Genomic DNA, 25108 nt, shown 5'->3' with positions numbered 1-25108 from the left:
GTACCACACACTTGGTATGTTCCTCTGGGGTTACTTCTACCCATATAGTAGTGAAGCCTTTGTAGTTGGTTTCATCAATTATGTAGAGATGTTCCTGCTCATGGGGTATATTTCCAGTTCTGGTAATTTGGAGACTTCTGGGTAAATCATAAAGAGGGCAATTATACATGAGGTGAATCCAGTCTTCATTGTCGCCACACGGGCAGAGAATAGAAGTGGTGAGACCCAGGGCATGCAGTTTGGCACGGAACGATCAATGACCCACGCGTTTACAATTCAGTCAAAGACTAAAAATGAAATTTCTTTTAAAAAATCGTCGCTTGTCTTCACGATGTTTTTGTTACAGTGTTTTGGCACTGCCACCTTAAAAACTTAATAGCTAAAACTGTTTTTAAGGTGGCGGTAGTTTTAGGCGCATCGGCGACTTTGACCATATTGCACCGTTTATATTGTCTGTAAAATGCATGTGTTCTGTGATCGATTTGGCTGTTTTCGGGACGAAAAACCTGAGTTTTGGATAAAAAAAAAAAAAAGATATGCTGTCTTTTCCTGTGACTGACTAACTCAGCAGTTGTCAAAAGAGCCCATAAAAATTTATCGCGTCCTCTCCATACTGGGGGGGGGAAAGGCAGATATCATGCCAACTGATTTATTATATTTAGGGGAACAACGCGTCAGGAAAAAAGAGGTCCGAATCATGTCAAGGTGGGAAAATAATTTTTTTTAAGCTTTTTATAAAATTCTAAGTTTTTCAATTATAGCAAGACTTCCTTCCAGCTGAAATGAGAGAGAGCGGTTTATTGAATTAATTTTTTTATGTAGTTAACAGTCTAATACTTTTTTAATCTACCGTTTATATTTTAATTCTATTTTATTTTGTTATTATTATGATTTTTATTTTATTATTTATTTATTTTTTGTGTACCTGTGTGCCCAGAGTAGTAAGATATCTTACTATGTGTCAAACACTTGTTTTATTTTTATTTTATTTTTTATTTTTATTTTATTAATAAAAAGATACACAACAGGTAACCATTAACAGTGTATCTGAGATCAGATCAATAAACATAATAACAATAATGTGAAATCCTACAGGACGATAAACATTGATACAAATTCAAACAATAAAGCATATGTACAAAAGAGGATTGTATTAAGTTAAGTTACCGGTAAAACAAGTAATAATTAATCCGTTAGAGAATAGAAAAATAATATAACAAATAATAAGCTACAATAATTAGATGTGAGCTAGTCACTTTGCAGTTTAAGTGAAGAGGCAAACTTGTGGATGGAGTTCATCAGTGATTGGGAGTTGTCAAAGAAGTCAATGCGAGAGTCATTTGCTGATTTGCTGATTCTGTTCAGTGGACTGAACTTCATTAAGTCCGTGTTGGCAGAGTCAAGGCGAAACGGTGTAAGGTTCCTGACTTGTCTACAGGGAGCATTGAAGTTTATTTTACTCAGGATATCAGATGCTTCATAAATTCCAGTGATTACTTTGGCTAGGAGGGCGATGTCAGCAGTAACTCTTCTAGTGCACAGAGGCCTTAGATGAAAGTAATCACACAGCGATTCATAATACACTGAGTGATAGAATAGAGGATTGCGGTACGTAAGGTAACGGATAAAGTTTTTTTGGACTGCTTCAATTTTGTTAGTTAAAGTCTTTGTGTGAGGATTCCAGATGGGGGAACTGAATTCAAGGATTGGCAGTACAATAGTTTTATAAAGGATAACCGCATATCTGTAGTTTTTGAACTTGTATGTGTTCCGTTTGATGAATCCCAGTGTTTTGAATGCTTTGCTGGTGATTTTAAGGACATGGGCATCGAATTTAGCACTGCTGGAAAAGAGAATCCCTAAGTCGTTAACTTGGTCACACCTTTCGATGATCACAGAGTTAATACTATACTCCGTATTCATTAGTTGTGGAGATCTGCAAGATGAGAAAGAGATAACTTTGCACTTCGCGGGGTTAGCAGACAAGCCATTCAGAGATAGCCACAGAGAGAATTTATTGAGAGCACATTGAAGTTGTTGAGAATCGGTAGTCTCCTTCACTGCTGAGTAGATCTTAAGATCATCTGCATAGAGAGCAACTTGAACATTGGAGGTGTAGATGAAAGAAGGAAGATCATTTACGAAAACAATGAAGAGAAGAGGACCTAAGGGAGAGCCTTGTGGTACTCCGCTTAGTGGTATAAAACAGTCTGAGTTCACTTGATCGATGATAACGCTCAAGGAACGATGCGTAATATAGCTGCGTAGCCATGAGAGCAAAGGGTCACGGATGCCATACAGCTTAAGTTTTTCCAGAAGTTGTTCGTGCGGGACTTTATCAAATGCCTTAGATATGTCTGTGTAGACTGCATCAACTTGTAGGTGGTTATCAAGAGCTTCAGAGGTGTATTGCCAGAAAGGAAGTAAATTTGTGACTACTGACTTGCCACTGCAGAAACCATGTTGATTCTGATCGATAAAAGGCTTGAAGAATTCGAAGAGATGTTTGTGCACTGCTGTGTCGAAGAGTTTAGCCAGGCTGTTTTGCAAGGTTATGGGTCTGTAATCGCATACGTCATTTTTATCACCTTTTTTGAAAATAGGAACTATATTGACCTGCTTAAAGTGATTAGGATACTTCCCCAGCCTGAGAGACAGGTTGAAGATCCGCAGTATGAGGGGTTTCAATGTAGTGACAGTCCTTTTCCAAAATAGGCCTGGAATGTCATCTGGGCCTCTAGTATAGTCATTTTTCATGCTTTTTAATGCCGAGTTTAAATCTTCATCAGTGATAAAGAGATTAATGAGGATATCATCTTTAACAGGTGTGAAGTCAGGAAATGAGGCAGGTCTCAATGTATCATTTGTTTGAATTCTAGAAAAGTGTTTGGCAAACTCTTGAGCAATACTGAATTCGTCAGATAAGAGAATTCTCTTATCTGACGAATTCAGCATAAGAACATAACCAGTAGAAAGTTACAACTCCGAAACGCAGATGGAATTCCATCTGCGTTTCGGAGTTGTAACTTTCTACTGGTTATGTTCTTATGCTTCATGAAATTCCAGAATGGTTTGATATCTCTGTGAGTAAGCAGACTATCCTGAACTGACTCTGTATACATGTTGTAGGAGTTTAATATGAGAGTTTTCACTTCTTTGCGGAGTTGGCTGAATATTTCATAGTATTGACTGTCACCTGTTTGCTTATATTTGTTTCTGTAGAATTCTTTGGATTTAATTTTACGTATTAGTTCACTATTATACCAGTGCGGGTAGGTAGAGCGTGCGGTAAGATGGGATTGAGGAACAATGTCAGATATAACTGAATGGACACAGTTAATCAGGTTGTTGGTGAGCACATCGATGTCATCCATAGCGTCAGCGAGCTGCTTGTCTACGTTTCTTAGAGCTAGGTTGAGCAGAGGCCAGTCAGCCTTTCTGAAATTGAATCGAGGAGTACGGGAGCTGCATTTGAAGTTATGAGAAGTCACTGTGATGTCAAAAGTAATTGGTGAATGATCCGAGTGAAATATGGGGTTGTCGGTGTGAACATCTATATGAGTAGAGGAAAATATTAGGTCGAGGTAGGCATTTTCTCTGGTTGGAAAGTTGCAAATTTGTTCCAGACCATAGCTGTGAAGCATATTAAAGAGAGCCCTAGTCTGCAGTGATGGAGAAGAAGATTCTAAATTGGCCATTTGACAGTTAAAGTCACCCAAAACCATTGCTATGTCGGCAGATTGAATTAGTGGGAAGATTGATTCCAGCGAGCTTTCCAAGTACTGGAGGTCTATATTAGTTAAGGGAGGTGGAAAATAAAGCAATACTATTAAAACCTTTAACTTGCCAAGATGAAGAAGGCAGTATACTGATTCAATATTTGTGAAATTTGATGCAGTTTCACAGAGTATATGGTTAGAATGTATAATAGCTACTCCGCCTCCACGAGATCCTCTGTCCTTTCTATGGATTGTATATTGTCCATCTATAATCTCCTGATCATCAATATTTATGGAGAGCCAGGTTTCAGTGAGCAGGTAAATGTCGTAAATATGTGAGCCTTGGATTGCTCTGAAGTGGTTTAGGTTGCTAATTATACTCCTGCAATTCTGAAGGTAAACACTGAACAGTTGGGATCTGGGGATTCTATGACGAGAGGAGAACGTAGTATGTGTAGATAGCAGGGTATCTGATTGCTATGCCGGTGGAGAGGAGATTTTGGACTCCCTTGATGGTCTGTCCGTGAAGCGTTTTACTAGAGCCCCTGATAAAAGGGATCTTAGATTCAACACTTTTTCTGTTTGTGATGGAAGGCATGTTATTATAAAAGATGAGTAGGCGGGACATCGTGTCTTCAGAGAACGGACATCTACTCCGAAACCATATTCTTCTTTAATTAGGTTGATAAGATCTTCAGATTTAGTGGAGGGTCCAAGTCTAGAAAGAAAAATTCGGTCTTTTGTGGGAATAATTGTGATATTATACTTGTGTTTGAGTAACTGAGATTTTTCTGCAGTAGTTACATTCTGTGTTTGATGAGTTATGGCCGGAAGCTTGGAGAAAGTACCTTGAGATATAGATGCTTTAATATTTTCTGACGGTTTGTTCTGTTTTGATCTTTGGTGCGATATTTGAGACTGGCAATTAGAAACAGGTTTACTCACTGTGGCGGCAGATCTACAGACAGGTTTGCAGACCTCATTAGATGTGGCAGCAGTTATTTTTGCATATGTTGCCTTAACTGATGTTGAAGAGGATTCTGCTTGGTGACTCTGAGCTTGTGAAATAGAAGTACAGACAGAACTGTTCCGCAGAGGAGAGTAGGTGGGAGGAGTGGTTCTATTTACATCAGAAGAATCATCTAACAGAGTCTGTTTGGCAATAAATTGCTCAGTTGAATGACTTGAATCATGAATGTTAGCAGGCTTGGGCAAGTTAATATTTGCAGCAGTAGAACTATTGAGGCCGGTGGAAGGTGAAGATCTGGTCTCAGTACTGAGGGCATCGTCAGTTAATGAAGAATTCGTATTCACTTTGAGCCCATTGGTGTCGAGAGTAGGTTCAGAATTCTTCCTAGCTTCCCTTAAGTGGCAAGACATAACTGATGTGAGATTTTTAATTTGGGCGTTAATGTTAGAAATTTCAGCCTGTTGATTAGCTAATATTGTTTTTATACCACAAATCTCCGTGTATAGCTCGCTGTTTCCTTCATTGAGTGTATTAGAATCCAGGAGAATTTCAGAGTTTGCAGTATGAGGTGCACTGATTAGATGAGTTTGAATGAGGATTTTCTGCATAGTGTTAAAGAGTAGTTCCTGGAATTCAGTTGATTGCAGAATACCAAAGGTTGGATTCAGAGTTTCCGTAGGGAAGGAGTTAGCGCTGAGATCTTCTGACAGCACAGATGTTTGAGTTGATGCATCTGAGATTTGATGCGACAACAAAGAAGGATTAGAGGCTTCATCCATGTACGATTCAGAGTCGGTATTTCTAGTTATTGGCATGATATTTGTCTCAAATGTACTAGAGTATGGCATTTCAACTTTGTTAGCCGAAGAGGAGGAAAGTGACTCAGGTTCCGTGCTGTTTGGCGTTGCAACAGTTATAGGGCTTTTCTGAGAATTTCTGAGTCGACATCTATCACAACAGAATGATTTCCGCCGACTTTTATTTAATTTTTTCAGGTCAGAATGTGTACAGTCATTGCATATTAATTGTTTGCACTCAATACATTGGACAATGGGGTCAGAGCTGGTCCCACAGATGGTGCAGACGTTAGAATTTTGACAGGAGGTAGTATTTGTCATATTGAATTCAGTTACTGTAGTTTTACTAGATAATTTAATATCACCACAGTTGTGGTTTAGCAAGCAATAGGCACTGTGACCAGCCGGTCGCCTTAGTTGCCCTGCAGGGAAATCCACAGGGAGCAGGGGACTAAGTAGGGAGGGAAGAACAGAGCGGCTAGGCAAAACTCTAATGCGTGGTCAAGGTCAAGTGTCTGTTGGACACATGTATAAGTTGAACTACAAGATAATGGCTGAAAGCGCTTGTATGGAGTAGCGGAATGAACATGCAGAAATTCATTTAATACTTATCTGTTGTCCGTTCAAATAATACAGTACTTGCACCTGGCAGTCCAAGGGCCTATCCTTATGTGGTGGCACTAATAGGAACTTAATACTTTAAATAAAAAACACACAAAACAAGAAAAGTTTACGGAGCATATCATACAGACAGCCGGACACAATCATCCCCCTAGCGGTTGTCAAGTAGTCCCACTATTGATGTTGTCATCGCTTGGCAAGTGTGTGCATTAATTGTGGTGTGTTTTTGATTTTCATGGGGAAATTTTTTTGTTTTTAGTACACTAGTTATTGTAATAATAAAACTTGTTGAATGATTTAAGTTTTGTATCGATTTATTCTGAAATGAAATGGAGTTATCAGACGTATTTTATACCAAGCAAGAATATATCGAAACTGTAAGTCTTAAATGTTTTTCGTCATTAGTGTTTAAATCCATGTGATTTCTGAATGGAATCAAGTGGGTTCGCTTACTCAATCATAGACTCACTATATAGCAATAGATTTAAAAAAGCAACTACTCATCTCATGTAACTAATTGTAAAATGGGTAGGTTGCATAAGCCATAGAAAAACTTATTAAGCTTAGTAAGTTAATTAAAACCTATTAAGTTCCCACAAGCTTCAGGTAGTATACCTCTGAATAGAATCCCTCCCTCCTCCTCGCATATAAAAAAAAAATTTCCTAGTTTTAACGGGCCTTCCCTCATCCGCCCTCTGGGTGAAGGGAGGTTTGAAGGTTACCCTGTCACCAGGGATGATTCCCAGCAAAAGAAAAACTGATGTTTAGTTTTGAACTTCTGAAGCTTGTAGTTTTTAGTGACATACATTAGAGGGGGAGGGGAAAGAAGTTAGTTCAAACATCAGCTGTAAATGAGTGTAGAACAGTGATTTTCAAAATGTGGTGTGTGCCTCCTGAGTGTGGGGGAGGATAAAATTTGTTGAGAAATTATGCATGCTGTAAAAAAAAAAAAAGAAGAAGAAAATAAATCCTGTTTTGCTGAATTACCCTTAAACACTGCAATAATCTTTACATTTATTAGATTAGAGCAACTAAAAATTTTCCAATATATGTTCTGATTGTAGCTCTTGCACAATTTGGGATAAGAAGGATAAAAATTAAGAATTCTTCCTAAAGGTATCAGAAACAAACACATTTATTGATTTATTTATTGCTCTTCGCTACAGAATTAAATCTCAGTAAATTCTTTCCAAGCATTTTGAAATTTATAAATGATCACAAAGTTGAACATTGTATTCTAATGATATCTTCTAATGATAATCATTTTTTTTTATTTATTCTTAAATCTAATATGTTCTAGTGGCCATTATATTTTCACATCTGACTTGCTTTTATCTATCAACCTATAATTAACCTAATTTAATTGTAAATATGATTAATGGCATAATTAATTAAGCCTTTATCATAATTATGGTTGAGTTGGGTTAATAACTTATTTAATATATTGTTTTTGTAATTCTTTTAAAATGTTATGTGTACATCATTATGTAAATTGTTATGTAATATTGCAATATTGTGATCTTTGAAAGCCTCCTCTGGACTTTTGTTGTCCGAAGTTCTTATGATATCATAATTTAATTTTTATTGTTGGGTGTATATTCGTGCGATATCGACTAATAAAACGATATCTAATTATAAATGTTACTTCAGACAAACAATATCTGTTTGTTTGAAAGGCAATTTTACTTTATTTACTAAATGCATCATGAATTGATGCATTTAGTAAAGGGGTGCTCTTACGAAGAAAGGCTTAAGTTTTGCAAATTGCAGTGTCTGGAGACTAGGCACCAGCGAGGTGATCTGATAGAGGTGTATAAAGCCTTGAATGGTTTGAGCATGCTCAATGCTGATGGGATTCTTCCTCTCGCTCAGAATAATCACCTGAGAGGGCATAAATTCAAATTGAGGAAAGACAGATGTAGGATAGACGTGCGGAAATTTGCCTTTAGCCAGTGGGTGGTTGGTTGGTGGAACAGACTTCCATCCCTTGTCGTGGAAGTTGATAGCCTAAATAAGTTTAAGGCTCAGCTGGACAGATATTTCGAACAAACAGAGGGGGGAAGTGGTTATTTTTTATTTATTTATTTTTTTTTTTTGGCTGATGCTGCATAAGCTTGCTTTCTTGCATCAAATGCCTCTACTAATGCTAATTGCAAATTAATAGAAAAAACTTATGTTTACAGCTTTAAACCTGCCAAAAACTTTTTCATTCATAATATACATGATCTTAGTTCCAATCTCGGTGATGTACATTTCCACCTACAATCTACCAAACCTCAATTCTTTTTCTGACAGAATTCCAATTATCAGTTGCTTCAGCCACTATTCATCTTACATTTTTCAAATTATTTGCTCTGATTTTTTTTGCTTCAAAGGTGGTACTTGTATATGCATTTGTTGTGATATTCCTTGTTAGAGAATTCCTAGAAAACAGGCCTTGAGTGTCGGGATGCATATCGTTATATTTCTTGTAACAACCAACAAAATGGTTAAAATTAAACAGTATTTAAAATAAAATAAAATAAAATATACATAAATAAATAAAAGCACTAAAACAGATAAAATAAAAATAGAAGCATGCTGATAATGCAGTATTATGCATGTACAGTGAGTGCCAGTGCTCATTGCACTAAAGCATGGTAGTCTCCTTAATGGGGTATATATGAACTCCTCTATTGCGATTCATAGTATGGTTATAGCTAGCTGTATGGAGTTCCTCAAGTCATGAGTGCTGGCAGTAATCACATGAGTAGTCAATGTTACGAGTGGTTTCAATGTCACAACATGGATCAAGATTATGCTATTTTACCCAATAATGCTCAGCAGCAGCAGAGCGGTCAAAGGTTGGTGTTGCGGAGAGTTTTCTCATGCTTTGAGACACGATCTTTTAACCTGGTAAATGGAACCGCCTCACAGAAAAGGAGGAATAAGCGTTTTCACTCTGGAAATAATGGAATGCAATTTTCTTCCAGGGAGTTTCACACAGTATATGGCAGGAGCACAAAATTCTGGCAAGGTGTTTGGATGTGCCTGGATAGTAGGGGATGTAGACAATGGAGACAAACTCATCATCATGGGGAGGACATGTTTGGGTGATGAAGTTGCAGGCTTGTAATTCACATTTATGCTGCAGAACACTAGAGGAACAATTACAATTGGTAAGTTCTGCTCTTACCTTGGAAATCTATAATTGTTTATCACTAATGGAACTGGAATGTGTCCATGCATGGGTAAACAAAGTACAGGTAGTTGTGTAGGTATCCAGGGGCGTGCGTAGACCCATAATTAGTAAATAGGCCTGTGCACATAGGTTTCCTGAAAACAGTGGTTGTAAAGTGCATGCCAACACATTGCACTAAAATTTCTAAGAAGGGAAGGGTATTGTCTGTTTCTGTAAATTGAATAAAGGGTGAAAGAGAATTGAGATATCGTAAGAGTTGAGTTTCTGATCCCCAAGGGATAAGAGCATAGTCATCAACGACATATCAACACCAAAGGGTGATGGGAACATTTTAAATTTAAAAATATGACTCTCCAGTTTCTCCATAGCAATATTAGCTATGACAGAACTAACGGGGGCACCTATAGCTGCACCTTGAATCTGGCAAAAAACAAATAATCATTAAACATGATTGTGCTGCCAGTCAAACAAATTGAGGGCAGTACAAATGTTACTGGTAGAGAGTGAGGTCCTGCCCTTCAAGGTAGTATCCCCCATTAAAACGTTTTCTCACACAAGTAACAGCTTGCTATACAGGGACAGATTAAGGATTTTATCATTTCTGAGGGTGAGGTCATGGTTTTATTTGATGTGTTCACATTTTTGAAAATTGGCTTTGATCTAAGGTGTTTAGAGGAACTTGAAATTTAAAATGGGATGATCTGTGGGACTTCTGTTCTTATTTTCTTTGGTTGGATTAATGTTTTAAATCTTCTGATTGAAATGTTTTATCAGATTATGTCAGGGAAATTATTCTTGTAGGAAGGAAATCCTTTATTGAACGCTTCTATCTTTATTTTATCTCTTTTAGTACTGCCTTGAGTACTGCGTACAGGTCTGGAGGCCTCATTTTAGGAAGGATGTAAGTTGCTTGAGTGCGTACAGAGAAGGGCAACAAGATTGGTGAGGTGAGGTGAATGAAGGGGTCTTTTTATCAAGAAAGGCTTAAGTTTTGCAAATTGCAGTGGCTGGAGACTAGGCATCTGCAAGGTGATCTGATTGAGGTGTATAAGGCCTTGAATGGGTTGCGCACGCTGAATTCTGTTGAGATTCTTCCGCTTGCTCAGATTACGAACCTGAGGGGGCATTAGCATTAGTAGAGGCATTTGATGCAAGAAAGCAAGCTTATGCAGCATCAGCCAAAAAAAAAAAAAAAAAAAAACCCCACTTCCACTTCACCCCTCTGTTCGTTCAAAATACCTGTCCAGCTGAGCCTTAAACTTATTTAGGCTATCAACCTCCGCTACAAGGGATGGAAGTCTGTTCCACCAACCAACCACCCGCTGGCTAAAGGCAAATTTCCGCACGTCTATCCTACATCTGTCTTTCCTCAATTTGAATTTATGCCCTCTCAGGTGATTTTCCTGAGCTAGAGGAAGAATCACATCAGCATTGAGCATGCTTAAACCATTCAAGGCTTTATACAGATCACCTCGCTGGTGCCTAGTCTCCAGACACTGTAATTTGCAAAACTTAAGCCTTTCTTCGTAAGAGCACCCCTTTGTTCCATTCACTAATCTTGTTGCCCTTCTCTGTACTCGTTCCAGCAGCTCTACATCATTCTTGAAATGAGGCCTCCAGACCTGTATACAGTACTCTAGGTGTGGCCTGACCATTGCCTTATACAATGGAATAATCACCTCCTTATCCCTGCTGGAAAAATTCCTATATATCATTGACAATACTCCATGAGCTACTCTTGCAGCCCGTCTGCACTGCTCAGAGCACTTCATATCTGCCTGCACAACCACCCCCAAGTCCCTTTCATTCTCTACCACTGTCAGTGTAGTACCACAGAGTTGATACGTTGCTCTGGGGTTGCTGTTTCCCATGTGTAGTACTTTACATTTGTCAATGTTAAACTTCATTTGCCACCTCTCAGCCCATCTGCTCAACCTTTCCAGATCCTGTTGCAGCAGCATAGTGTCAGTAGTGTCCTTGACAACCCTGCCAACCTTTGTATCGTCTGCAAAGTTGGACATTAAGTTTGATATACCATCATCAATATCATTTATAAATACAGAAAACAATAATGGACCCAACACTGAGCCCTGAGGGACTCCACTAATAACATTAGTCCACGATGAGCAGTGTCCATTGATTACCACTCTGTCTTCTCCCCCTCAACCACCCCTTTATCCATAGCAGCAATTTGCCTCCAATGTCACACTGCTCCAATTTGTGTAGCAGTCTTCCATGTGCAACAGTATCAAAAGCCTTTCTAAGATCCAAGTATATAATATCAAAGTTATTCCCTGCATCCAGTTCTTTTGTGACTGCATCATAGTATCCAATCAAATTGGTCAGGCAAGACTTCCCCTTAACAAAACCATGCTGTGTCTGAGCTATGACTGAAGTCTTGTCTAAATGATCCTGCAGTGCTTCTTTAACCAGTGCCTCCATTAATTTTCCTGGAACAGAAGTTAAGCTCACAGGTCTATAATTACTTGTGTCAGCCTTTGATCCTCCTTTGTGAATTGGGGTCACATTTGCACATTTCCAGTCTATGGGTACCTCCCCTGAGTCCAAGGAAGCTCTCATAATTATGGCTAAGGGTTTGCTTACTTCCTTTGCTGCCTCCTTTAATATAACTGGATAGATCCCATCCACCCCGGGTGCCTTTCTTGTGTTTATCTTCAACAGTTTCTCCTCCACTTTACTCCCAGTTATTTCAAGATTCTGTAGCTTACTGCTAGAGTTGAATACACCTCTGGCATTCCCCTCGTTGAATAACTCCTCATGTGTGAATGTCGATGCAAAATATTCATTTAGTTTATTAGCTACCTGAGCAGGATCATCAACAGTTGACCCATCAATATCAAGTGGACCAATCTGATTCATCCCCTTCCTTCTAGAGTTTACATAAGTAAAGAACTCTTTGCTGTTTTTCTTTGCATCCCTTGCCAAGGATTTCTCGTAAGCTGCCTTCGCCTGCCTAACCTCCTTTGTAACTTGGTTGCATATCAACTTGTATCTATCATAGGCTTCTCTGTCATGTGTTAATTTGTAAGTATCCCATGCATTTTTCTTCTCTGCCATATGCCTCATTAGTTCATCTGACATCCATTTTGGCCTAAACCTTGAACAATATTTCTTAGTTGGTATGTAAAGCCTAGTAGCTTCCAAGATAAGTTCTTTGAATGCTTCCCATTCTGAATTTGCTGTTGGTAACATCATCAGTTGGTCCCACTGTATAGAATTTAAATACCGTCTCAGTCCATCGTAGTCGCCTTTACGGAAGCAATAACCCTTCCCTTTACCCCTAATGGTAGTTACCTCTTTGAGTAAATCCCACTTCAGCACACTGTGATCACTGCCACCTAGTGGTTCATTTATCTGCAGATTCTTAATGCATGAAGAATCACTGCTGATAATCAAATCTAGTTGCCTCCCGAACATGCTGATGTAGAAAACAATCATCCAATAAATCTACAAAAGCTCTGCTAGTGTGTGAGTAACCAGCCCCCAAATTCCAGTCAATATCTGGGAAATTAAAATCTCCCATTATAAGACTCTCTGATTTACTGGCCCACTCTATTTCCCTGTACAGTTCCTTATCATACTCATCAGAGTCATTAGGCCTATAGCACACTCCTACTCTCAATTTTGATCTCCTAATGCTTATGTCACACCAAACTGACTCAACACTGCACTGTCCAGCGATGTCGACTGGCTTCACTTCCTTGGTTTTTATGTGTTTCTTAACTAATAGCATAACCCCCTCCTCCCTTCCTGTTCTGTCTATCCTTCCGGTACACATTGTACTCCCCAAATTCCAGTTCTACATTCCTTATATCTGTGTGATATCACGTCTCTGATATCCCAACAATATCTGCCTTTGATGTTTTGAGCAATACCTCAAATTCATCAAATTTATTTACTAAACTCCTAGCATTGGTGTACACGCAAGTATACCTGCACCTGTTTCTATTCTTAGCTACCCTAACACAACCCATGTGTTTACTTGTACCGCAATGGCTCCCAGCAGTCTCTGAAATACCATGCATCTTGTTTTTCAGGCTTCTGCTCATTCTAATAGAAGCAGTGCAAGAATCTCTTTCACCTCTGCCAGTGGCTACTGTCAATCTATTGGTCTTTGTCTCCTCCCCAAGCTAGCAGTTATCCGACCCACCTAACACTGCCTCGATAGCATCAGCAAATATTCTTGCACCCTTTCTATTTAAGTGTATCCCATCCCTGTAGAAGCAATCTCTCCTGTTAACAAGTACAGTCCAGGCTGAAAAAAATTCTACCCCTTGAGCCTTGCACAATCTTTCCAGGGCCGAATTGATCGACAAGGCTCTCATCATATACTCCCTCCTATCGTGTCTGGGCAGAATTGCAGACACTTTCAAATTCAACCCTAATTCTCGGCTTTTGTTCAACAGTGATCTGTACTTGTTAAGTAATTCTGCCGGTCTCCTACTCTTTATATTATCAGTGCCAATGTGTACAACTATATCACCTTTTGTGCCCTTAAAAGATGATATTCGCTCTACAACGTCATCAACCTTTGTCCCTGGCAGACATACTCTGGTCCTGTTCCACCTATCTTTTTTACAAAGCATGTTCCCCGTTTCCCTGACAATAGAGTCACCAACAACTACTAGTTCCTTCGGGACCAGCGCATTCTGCCTTGGGGGTTGTCTCTCTGTCACGTGATGCCCAAGTGCAAGCTCTGGCATTGATGTGGGCAGCTGAGAGCTTGATGGGCCCCTCAATTTAGTTTCTTCGAGGGCATCCACCCTGTCCTTCAAGCTCTCATATAGGCCCACAAGAACGCTGAGTTGTTGCCTGATATCGATACGCTCCTTGCATCGCGCACACACAAAGACATCCCCCATGGCAGTATCATGTCCCGTACCTGATTGCTCTGCAAACATCAAGCAAACAGTGCATTTTAGAAGGCTGTGAGTCAGAGGGCAACTACCCCCCTCAGTTCTGCTCTGAGCCACAGCACTTCCATTAGCTTGAGCCTTTTGCTTTGCATAAATTGAAGAAAGACAGTTGTAGAATAGATGTGTGGAAATTTGTGTTTAGCCAGTGGGTGGTTAATTGCTGGAACAAACTTCCATCTGTCATTGTGGAAGTTGATAGCTTAAATAAATTCAAGGAGCAACTGGACAAACTTTTAGAGGGAATGGTTGTGTGAAATTTTTTTTTTTTTTTTTTTTTTTTTGCCTGATGCTACATAAGCTCGTATGCTTGCTTTCTTGTATCACTTGCCTCTATTACTAAGTTGCTGCTGGTAATCAAGTCAAGAGTTTCCTTTCTCTCTTTACTTCTCTAACTTGCTGGGGTAGAAAACAGTCATCCAATAAATCTACTGAAGCCTTACTATCATGTGAGTTACTAACCCACAAGTTCCAGTCAATATCTGGAAATTTAAAATCCCCATTACAAGAAATTTTGATTTTCTGGTCCCCTGTTTTCTCTGTTAACAGGTGTGTTCTGTTTTCTCATCCTTCAACCATGAATGATACTAAGTACTAGTATTATAGTTTGTAATACCTGTCATGTATATATAAAATTCTGCAATTTTTCAGAATATGAAAGGACAGGAAACATAAATGACAAATGAAAGCTGTAGATTAAAACATATAATCCACAGCCTTAATTCATTGTGTGATATTTTTTACTAAATTCAAAATACTTTAATAAGTTATAGGCTTACAAAGTTGTGAAGCTACAGTGTTATTAATATATATAAGTTATATAATTACAGTGTCTGGAGACTAGGCACCAGCGAGGTGATCTGATAGAGGTGTATAAAGCATTGAATGGTTTGAGCATGCTGAATGCTGATGGGATTCTTCCTCTAGCTCAGAATAATCACCTGAGAGGGCATAAATTCAAATTGAGGAAAGACAGATGTAGGATAGACGTGTGGAAATTTGCCTTTAGCCAGCGAGTGGTTGGTTGGTGGAACAGACTTCCATCCCTTGTCGTGGAAGTTGATAGCCTAAATAAGTTTAAGGCTCAGCTGGACAGGTATTTTGAACGAACAGAGGGGTGAAGTGGGAGTGGTGTTTTTTTTTTTTTTTTGCTGATGCTGCATAAGCTTGCTTTCTTGCATCAAATGCCTCTACTAATGCTAATGCTAAATCTGCCACGCTGGACCAGTGCGAGTTGGCAGATCGACCGTATTTAGCAATCAGGGACTTGGACCCCGGTCTATTCAGGGTGTATGTGCTACCATACCAAGCTACCCTTTTATATAATGTCATGTAGCATACTATTTATTTTGTGTATTTATGTATTATACATTATGTATTTATTTAGTTCCTTTTGTGCAGGCTTCTGGAAACAAAGTAAGTCGCCAGTCTGTTTTGTGCGGAAGTCAGAATATTGTGCTGAGTGGGAAGGTAAGTCTGTTTTTCTTTATAGTCTATGTTATGCAGGCACTATTGTGGATCAGCTGAATAAAAAAAACTGAGATACAACAAAGCTATTATATTGAATGTAACCAGGATCTAGTTTCAATTATAAATAATTATTAAATAAATTGCAGTGCAATACATAAAAATTGTAATGAAAAATCCACTCTGAAAACGTTTCCAACTTGTTCATTCTAACTCATATATATATATATATATATATATATATAGTTTAATGCATATTTGTTAGGACTAACTAAAAGTGTATGCTAGGTATAAAATAATTTTAATTATGTTGTAGTTATTCCATCACTTCTCATTTACAGGTTTCTCCAACATAATCTAAGGTAATAATACTGTTAGGTTAAGAAATTTCAGAAAAGATTCACATGGTTTTAAGCAAAGATTACTTAGTTTTTCAGGTTTTTTTTTTATTCCAAAGTAAATGAAAATGATACAGAAATGATACCTCTCCTTCCCCCCACTTCCCCCCAAATCTGCAAGCATTAAAGATATATTTTCAATGACAATAAACGATTGGGATGTCAAGATGTCAACTTTTTTAATCTTTTGTTGGTTTTGTAAAGTTTTGATATTGTATTTAGTCAGAAGTGCGGAAATACTTCTGGAATTTCTAGAAATGTTTTGCAGAGTACAGCATATTATGGGTAGCAGTAACCCCAGGGTAACGTATCAACTATTTGGTACTGCACTCAGGGTAGTGAAGAATAAAAAATGACATGGAGGTAATTGTGCAGTCAGATATGAACTTTTCTGAGCAATGCAGACAGGCTGTCAGAGCAGCTCATGAAATCGTGTCAATGATATACAGCTGCAGTTTCCTAAACTGGGGTCCGTGAACCCCTGGGTGTCAGTAGACCAGTTCCAGAGGGTCTGCAAAACATTCAGAAGGGCTATCAAGTAATATATGTTTATATATATAAAAGGGGTGTGCAAGTTTTTTTTGATTTTTGAATGGGTCCGTAGCTCTCAGTAGTTTGGGACCTGCTGATATACAAGAATTTTTCTATCAAGGATAAGGAGGTGATTATCCCTTTGTATAAGGCAGTGCTCAGATTTGTTTGTTTGTTTGTTTGTTATTTGGTTTTTAAGAGCATTAGCAACTAAGGCCATATTGCTCCGGGATATGCGGTGGTCATTCCCCGACCTTTCCGCATCCTCCATATTTGGTGGTGACGGGCTCGAACCCTGGTCTAATCCAGAAGCGTGTGCTACGCACTGCTGCTCCTGCCCACCTGGCTACGGAGATGCCTCGCAGTGGTCAGGCCACACCTTGAGTACTGCATGCAGGTGTGGAGGCCTCATTTTTGGAAGGATGTAGAGCTGTTGGAACAAGTACAGAGAAGGGCAGCAAGACTGGTGAGAGGGAACAAAGGGTTGCTCTTACCAAGAAAGGCTTTAAGTTCTGCAAATTGCAGCATCTGGAGACTAGGAACCTGTGAGGCGATCTGATTGAGGTGTATAAGGCCTTCAATGGTTTGAGCAAGCTCAGTGCTGATGGGATTCTTCTTGTTCAGATTATCCACTGAGTGGTCATAAATTCAAATTAAGGAAGACATTTGTAGAATAGAATTGTAGAAATTTCCCTTTAGCCAGTGGGTGGTTGATTGCTTGAACAAACTTCCATCTGTGGTTGTGGAAGTTGATAGTTTAAATAAATTCAATGAAGAACTGGACAAACTTTAGAGAGAATGGATGGGTGAAATAGGAATGATTTTTTTTTTTTTTTTTTTCTGGCTGATGCTGTATAAGCTTGCTTTCTTGTGTCATTGCCAATGCCAAAATACCTTTCTTTTTAAGAATTTATAAAATCTGTCTTCTCTCAGTTTTAATTCTTCTTCTTCTTCAGTTTTAATTAAGGATCAGTAAGAGAGAAGTACAAAGTTTTAACAAAATGGGAAGCTTTCAGGGAAATAATCATTGAAGTTACTAGGCTTTTCATACCAAATAAGAAAAACAGTTCACATAAAATCCAAGGAAGTGAAGCCAGTCGACATCGCTGGACAGTGTTGAGTCAGTTTGGTGTGACATAAGCATTGGGAGATCAAAATTGAGAGTACGAGTGTGCTATAGGCCTAATGACTCTGATGAGTATAATAAGAAACTGTACAGGGAAATAGTGGGCCAGTAAATCAGAGAGTCTTATAATGGGGGATTTTAATTTCCCAGATATTGACTGGAATTTGTGGGCTGGTCACTCACACACTAGCAAGGCTTTTGTGGATTTATTGGATGATTGTTTTCTAAATCAGCATGTTCGAGAGGCAACTAGAGGGAACAATACTCTTGATTTGATTATCAATAGTGATTCTTCATGCATTAAGAATCTGCAGATACAGGAACCACTAGGTGGCAGTGATCACAGTGTGCTGAAGTGGGATTTACTCAAGGAGGTAACTACCATCAGGGGTAAAGGGAAGGGTTATTGCTTTCGTAAAGGTGACTACGATGGTCTGAGACAGTATTTAAATTCTGTACAGTGGGACCAACTGATGATATTACCAACAGCAAACTCAAAATGGGAAGCATTCAAAAAACTTATCTTGGAAGCTACTAGGCTTTACATACGAACTAAGAAATATTGTTCAAGGTTCAGGCCTAAATGGATGTCAGATGAACTAATGAGACATGTGGCAGAGAAGAAAAATGCATGGGATACATATAAATTAACATGTGACACAGAAGCCTATGATAGATATAAGTTGATCTGTAACCAAGTTACAAAGGAGGTTAGGCAGATTACGAGAAATCTTTGGCAAGGGATGCAAAGAAAAACAGCAAGGAGTTCTTTACTTATGTAAACTCTAGAAGGAAGGAGATGAATCAGATTGGTCCACTTGATATAGATGGTTCAACTGTTCATGATCCTGCTCAGGATCATGAACAGTAGCTAATAAACTAAATCAATATTTTGCATCTACATTCACACATGAGGAGTTATTCAGGAAGGGGAATGCCATTGATGAAGTAAACACTGGCAGTGAGCTAGATGATATTGTAATAATTGAGAGTAAAGTGGAGGAGAAATTTTTGAAGATAAACACAAGAAAGGCACTTGGGGTGGATAGAATCTATCCAGTTATATTAAAGGAGGCAGCAAAGGAAGTAAGCAATCCGTTAGCCATAATTATGAGAGCTTCCTTGGACTCAGGGGAGGTACCCATAGACTGGAGATGTGCAAATGTAACCCCAATTCACAAAGGAGGATCAAAGGTTGACACAAGTAATTATAGACCTGTGAGTTTAACTTCTGTTCCAGTAAAATTAATGGAAGCACTGGTTAAAGAAGCACTGCATTATCATCTTGACAAGAATTCAGTTATAGCTCAGACACAGCATGGTTTTGTTAAGGGAAGGTCTTGCCTGACCAATTTGATTGGATACTATGATGTAGTCAGAAAAGAATTGGATGCAGGGAATAACTTTGATATTATATATTTGGATCTTAGGAAGGCTTTTGATACTGTTGCACACGGAAGACTGCTGCACAAATTGGAGCAGTGTGGCATTGGTGGCAAATTGTTGCTATGGATAAAGGGATGGTTGAGTGGCAGAAGACAGAGTGGTAATTAATGGACACTGCTCATCGTGGACTAATGTTATTAGTGGAGTCCCTCAGGGTTCAGTGTTGGGTCTATTGTTGTTTTCTGTATTTATAAATATATTGATGTTATATCAAGCTTAATGTCCAAGTTTTCAGACGATATAAAGGTTGGCAGGGTTGTTAAGGACGCTACTGACGCTATGCTGCAGGATCTGGTATGGTTGAGCAGATGGGCTGAGAGGTGGCAAATGAAGTTTAACATTGACAAATGTAAAGTAGTGCATATGGGAAACAGCAAACCCAGAGTGGTAGATGACTTTCATCAACCGGTGAAATACCACCACTTTGCTTATTGGAGGCTTGAAGTGGTGAAACCCATGTTTAGTCTCTAGAGCAAAGTTTCCGGCATCCCCCTCCCTCCTACTTCTCCTTCAACCCATGCACGGTACTAAGTACTATAGGTTTTGATACCTTTTGTGTTTGGGGTTTTCATAAAAAAAAAAAAAAAAAAAAACTGTGGTACTACACTGACAGTGGTAGAGAATGAAAAGGACCTGGGGGGTAATTGTGCAGGCAGATATGAAGTTCTCTGGGCAGTGCAGACGGGCTGCAAGAGTAGCTCATGTTGTCTTATCAATGATATACAGGAATTTTTCTAGCAGGGATAAGGAAGTGATTATTCCCTTGTATAAGGCAATGGTCAGGCCACACCTTGAGTACTGTATACAGGTCTGGAGGCCTCATTTCAAGAAGGATATAGAGCTTCTGGAACAAGTACAGAGAAGGGCAACAAGATTAGTGAATGGAACAAAGTGTTGCTCTTACGAAGAAAGGCTTAAGGTTTGCAAAGTACAGTGTCTGGAGACAAGGCACCGGCGTGGTGATCTGATAGAGGTGTATAAAGCCTTGAATGGTTTGAGCATGCTCAATGCTGATGGGATTCTGTGTCTTGTTCAGAATAATCATCTGGGAGGGCATAAATTCAGATTGAGGAAAGGCAGATGTAGGATAGATGTGCGGAAATTTGCTTTTAGCCAGCGGGTATTTGATTGGTGGAACAGACTTCCATCCCTTGTTGTGGAAGTTGATAGGCTAAATAAGTTTAAGGCTCAGCTGGACAGATATTTCGAACGAATGGAGGGGTGAAGCGGAAGTTTTTTTTTTTTTTTTGCTGATGTGCATAAGCTTTCTTTCTTGCATCATATGACTCTGCTAATGATAATGCTAGTTGATGTCTATGGTTTAACTGTTGATGATCCTGCTCAGGTTGTGGATTGTTGTTCTCAGTATTTATCAATGATATTGATGAAGGTATATCAGGCTCAGAATGTGCCGAGGGTGAGGCGAACAAGGCTCTTGCCTCAGCTTAAAAGGGTACCAAAAGAAAGATTAAATAATTCCCAACCTTTTTGATTTTATGTTTTGATTATTTCAATCCATTGATTAACTTGCATTTGCAAGAAGAAATTCTTTGTCGCAGCAGTGTTATTTGGGGTGCCACCGTGGTTGTCGCCCCACTGGGTGTCATTTTTATAACCTCAATTTTAATTTTTTATTAAAACATGTATCAGAAATGTTTTTTAAATAAGTCATATTTGTTTTATTAAAATTTTTTTTTTTTTTATATTTTAGGGGAGAGTGCAATTTTTTATTCTTGCCTCAGGTACTAAAATGGCTCGGCATGGCTCTGATCATGCTTAACGTTTAAGTTTGCAGATGATACAAAGGTTGGCAGGCTGGTTAACAAGTCATCAGGGTGAGCTACTTCAACACGATCTGAGAAAATTGAGTTGATGGGCTGAGAAATTGCAGTTGAAGTTTAACATTGACAAATGCAAGGTACTGCACATGGGGTAGCAGTAACCCCAGATTAACTTATCAACTGTATGGTTGCTACACTCAAGAAAGTGGAGAATGAAAAAGACCTGGTGATAATTGTGCAGTCAGACGTATTCTTTGAGCAGGGCAAACATGCTGCCAGGACAGCTCATGGTGTTTTGTCAAGGATATACAGAAACTTTGCTAGCAAGGAGGTGATCATCCATTTGTATAAGGCCATGGTTAGGTTGCATCTTGAGCACTGTATACAGGTCTATAGGTGTCACGTTAGGAAGGATGTAGATGCTGGAATGGGTACAGAGAAGTGTAACCAGATTGGTGAAATGAAAAAAATGGTGCTCTTACCTAGAAAAGCTTCAGTTCTACAAATTGCAGCGTCTCAAGACCAGGCACCTATGGGAGATCTGATTGAAGTGTTTAAAGCCCTGAATGGATTGAGTAAGCTGAATGTTAATGGTATTCTTCCACTGAGACTACACACATGAGGGGGCATAATTTAAGTTGAGAAGAATGGCTGCAGGATAGATGTGCAGAAGTTTGCCTTTAGTCAGTGGGTGGTTGATTGTTGAAAAAGCTTCCATTTGTTATTGTGGAAGTGGATGGGTTGAATAAATTCAGGGAGAACTAGATAAATTCGTGGAGGGTATAGATGGGCAAACTGTTTTTTTTTTTTTTTTTTTTCTGTTGATGACATATAAGCTTGCTTTGTTGCATCATTTGCCATTACTACCATTATTTTCTTCCTTGAATAGAAATTAAGCTTATAGTTCTGTAATTACTTTCTTTGCCCTTAGATCTCACTTTGTGAATATTAGAGACATTTGCACATCTCCAGTCTATAGGAACCTTCTCTGAATCCTAGGGTGCTCTAATAATTGACTAAAGATTTGCTTATTGTTTTTTTGCTTCTTTTATTATAATTGGATAGGTTCCATCAGCCCAAGTGCCTTATGTACTTTTTAGCATCAATTTCTCTTATACTTTTATTCTGTTATCACAAAATAATTTAATGGTAGAAATTTGAAACTTTTTTTTGTACTTTGTAAATTTAATTCTTACAGAATTATATATTTTTATTACTATTATAAGAATTTTGTTTTTATAGAATGTAAAATATATACACTTTTTATTTAATTTCAGACAATCATTCAAGCAGACTGTATTATTCGAGGTGATCTTGCTAATGTTCGGATAGGTCGTCATTGTGTCATAAGTAGGCGTGCAGTCATTAGGCCTCCTTTTAAGAAATTTAGCAAAGGGTATGATTTGACTTTGTTTTAGTGGGAAAACTATGGTTGTTTCTGCTATTTTTATTTATATATTTCATGTAAACTAGGAAAAGAAATGAAAACAAAAAAATCTGTAAGGAGATTTATATTTTTAATGCAGTCAGCACCAGATTTAAGAATTTAGCCACATAAGTAACAGTTTTTCACCAGGTATATTGTGAATTACATCCAAATAAAGATCTAAAAAGATTTTTCACATGTTTGAGAATTTTGAGATTATATTTCTATTTTGTATATTATCTTTCAATGACCAGTTGATTATTGCAGTTGGTACAGATTTAAGATGGTACACATTTAAGACTTTACCTTCCATAGATACTAATTAACAGATTCTGATTACAATGTATAATTAATTTCATTTATTTCTTTTTAAAGTTCTAATTAAATTTTTTAAAATTAAAAATTATTTTCTTTCTATACATTAAAATAATTTCCCTCCTAGTGATATTTATTTGGCTAGTTGGAGAAGAGAGTTGTTGGTTACGTGGCAATACATAACAAATACTAAAATACGTAACAGAAGCTTGTTTTACTGTGATAAAACAAGCTTATGTTTAAGCGTGATCACACACTAAGTTTATCTAACATGACCCTGCAGTACCATGCTTGATTTCCATATGTAACGTATTTATGTATTCATAGCAGAGGAAGAGAGACACACACAGTGCCGAGGCACCTCCGTAGCCAGGTAGGCAGGAGCAGCAGTACATAGCACACACTTCTTGATTAGACAAGGGTTCGAGCCCGTGACCACCAAATACCTAGGATGCGGAAAGGTCAGGGAATGACCACCGCATATCCCTGGAGTTGCTAATGCTCCTAAAAACCAAATAATAACAACAACAAGACAGTGTCGAAAGCTTTTGTAAGTACTGTATTTTATTTTACTTTATCAAAGAAGCGAATTAAAAGAATTTTAATTTAAATTAAATTTAAAATATTTTTTAATTTTTGGTATGTGAATAGCTGAAATACTATAATTTGGTCCACTGGAAATCCATATGCATTCCATGAAAAGACTTGCATTCTCAAAAATTCAGGGTATGGCATTGCTGGTGGGCCTCACCTCCCCCCCCCCTACTCAAAAGCCTTGCAGAGTCTCTTGAGTCTAGCATTAACTGACAAGGCTCACATTGTAAAATCTCTCTTACTTAGCTGTCAACTTTTGACTTTCTAAAGGTAAGCTTAGAGGCTAAAAGAGGCCTAGAGGTTTTTCAGATTTTAATGACACAGTAATACCAAGGCCAATGTGCCAACACTAAAGGTAAGGGTGACATTTCTTGTTGAAACTAGATTTCCATACCTGCTCATGAATATTCGTTCAGTTGCTGTTACTTCCTGGAATTTAAGTTCAATGCTAATTTTTCTCCTCTGACATGTTGAGGAGGTTCCATTCTGAGATGATGCCTAGTGATGAATTAAATATTTTATGTGGCATTACAGTAATTAATGTTCCTCTAATAACATTGCTTGGAGAAGCTGCTCTGAGTGTCTTTTGTTTTTTGTTTCAGTTAAGAGATTTCCAGAATGAAATCTCTTAACGAACTTGGAAGGACCTAAGAAGATCTGCCAGAACTGCCAACATCAATTTATCTTTAGTGATATTGAGAATTACTGGAAAAAGTGAATAATGCCAAAGGAAATTTGTGAGGATATGGTTACAACAATGGGGGAGGACGCCCCCCCTACCTATTCCATGATTGAGAAGTGTGAAGTAGAATTTAAATGAGGGAGGGAGAGCCTGGAAGACATGCAACATCCATCACACCAGAAGTTTTTGACAGTGTGCATGATCTGCTGACAAGTGATTGATGAGTGACAGTTTGGTACATTGCCAGCCTCTTCAGCATCTCATCTGAACTTGTATACCACATAATAACAGGTTCTCATTATAATAAAGATGTCAGCACAATGGATCCCAAAGTTGTTGACAGCACATCAAAAACACATGAGAGTTATCCAGTCAAGTGAATTTTCATAATTTTCAAGCAGATTCAGCAAATTTCTTTGCAAAGTTTGTGACCATGGGTGAGACATGGGCAGCAAGAGAAAAAAGAGAGTCATTTTCAGCAAGAGAAAAAAGAGCAGTCCAAATAATGGAAATGCAACTCGTCTTCCCCCCCCCCAAAAGTTAGCGAAGTGGAATCTTGCTGGTAAGGTGATGGCATCGGTGCTGTTGGTGTGATGCTAGTGGATTACCTTCAGAAAGGCCATACAGCCACAGAGCATATTATGCAGAAAGAACATATTACCTTGTGCAGTATTTCCATGAAAACATTAAAGACAAACACCAGGGAAAGTTCACCAAAGAAATCTTGTTCTACCAGGACATGTCTGATCACAAGTCTGCCATTGCATTTCTGCACTGTATGAGTGCGGCTTTGAAATCTTGGACCATCCTCCATATTTATCAGCTCTAGCACCATTGGACTTTCACTTAATTGTGCTCCTCTGAGTTTGATTAATAAAATTGTAATAAGACAATACTGCCGGAAAATAAGTTATACAGAGGATACATGAGCGTATAGTGAGTCTAGTATTAAGTTTTTGGACTTGGGGGTTGCTTACTTTTCAGGTATTATGCATGTGTGAAGACTGGAAATTCTCCAATGTTAAAACTGCAGTGGTATCATATAACATTGTGAATACAGAGTGAAATGATACATAGGAGAATTCAAGGTTAATGACTTCTTGTTGATAAGGTTAATGAC

The 25108-nt window shown here is 38.4% G+C and overlaps 1 protein-coding gene across 1 annotated transcript in view; it reads left to right on the top strand.

Moving 5' to 3' along the window:
- Positions 1–6271: 6271 nt before the first annotated feature.
- Positions 6272–25108, top strand: part of DCTN5-p25 (Dynactin 5, p25 subunit) — a 48339-nt gene continuing 29502 nt past the window's right edge. Inside the window, exons 1-3 of the mRNA XM_090386553.1 lie at positions 6272–6484; positions 15624–15692; positions 22249–22367. Of these exons, the coding sequence (XP_090242679.1) occupies positions 6437–6484; positions 15624–15692; positions 22249–22367 (236 nt within the window). The 5' untranslated portion in view covers positions 6272–6436. The remainder of the gene's footprint in view (positions 6485–15623; positions 15693–22248; positions 22368–25108) is intronic.

This window comes from Mastigoproctus giganteus, chromosome 12 (genome assembly GCF_048544385.1).
Source record: "Mastigoproctus giganteus isolate SK-2022 chromosome 12, ASM4854438v1, whole genome shotgun sequence".
NCBI lineage: Eukaryota > Metazoa > Arthropoda > Arachnida > Uropygi > Thelyphonidae > Mastigoproctus > Mastigoproctus giganteus.
The sequence above is the reverse complement of the archived record's forward strand: the minus strand, read 5'-3'. Positions and strand labels throughout refer to the sequence as shown.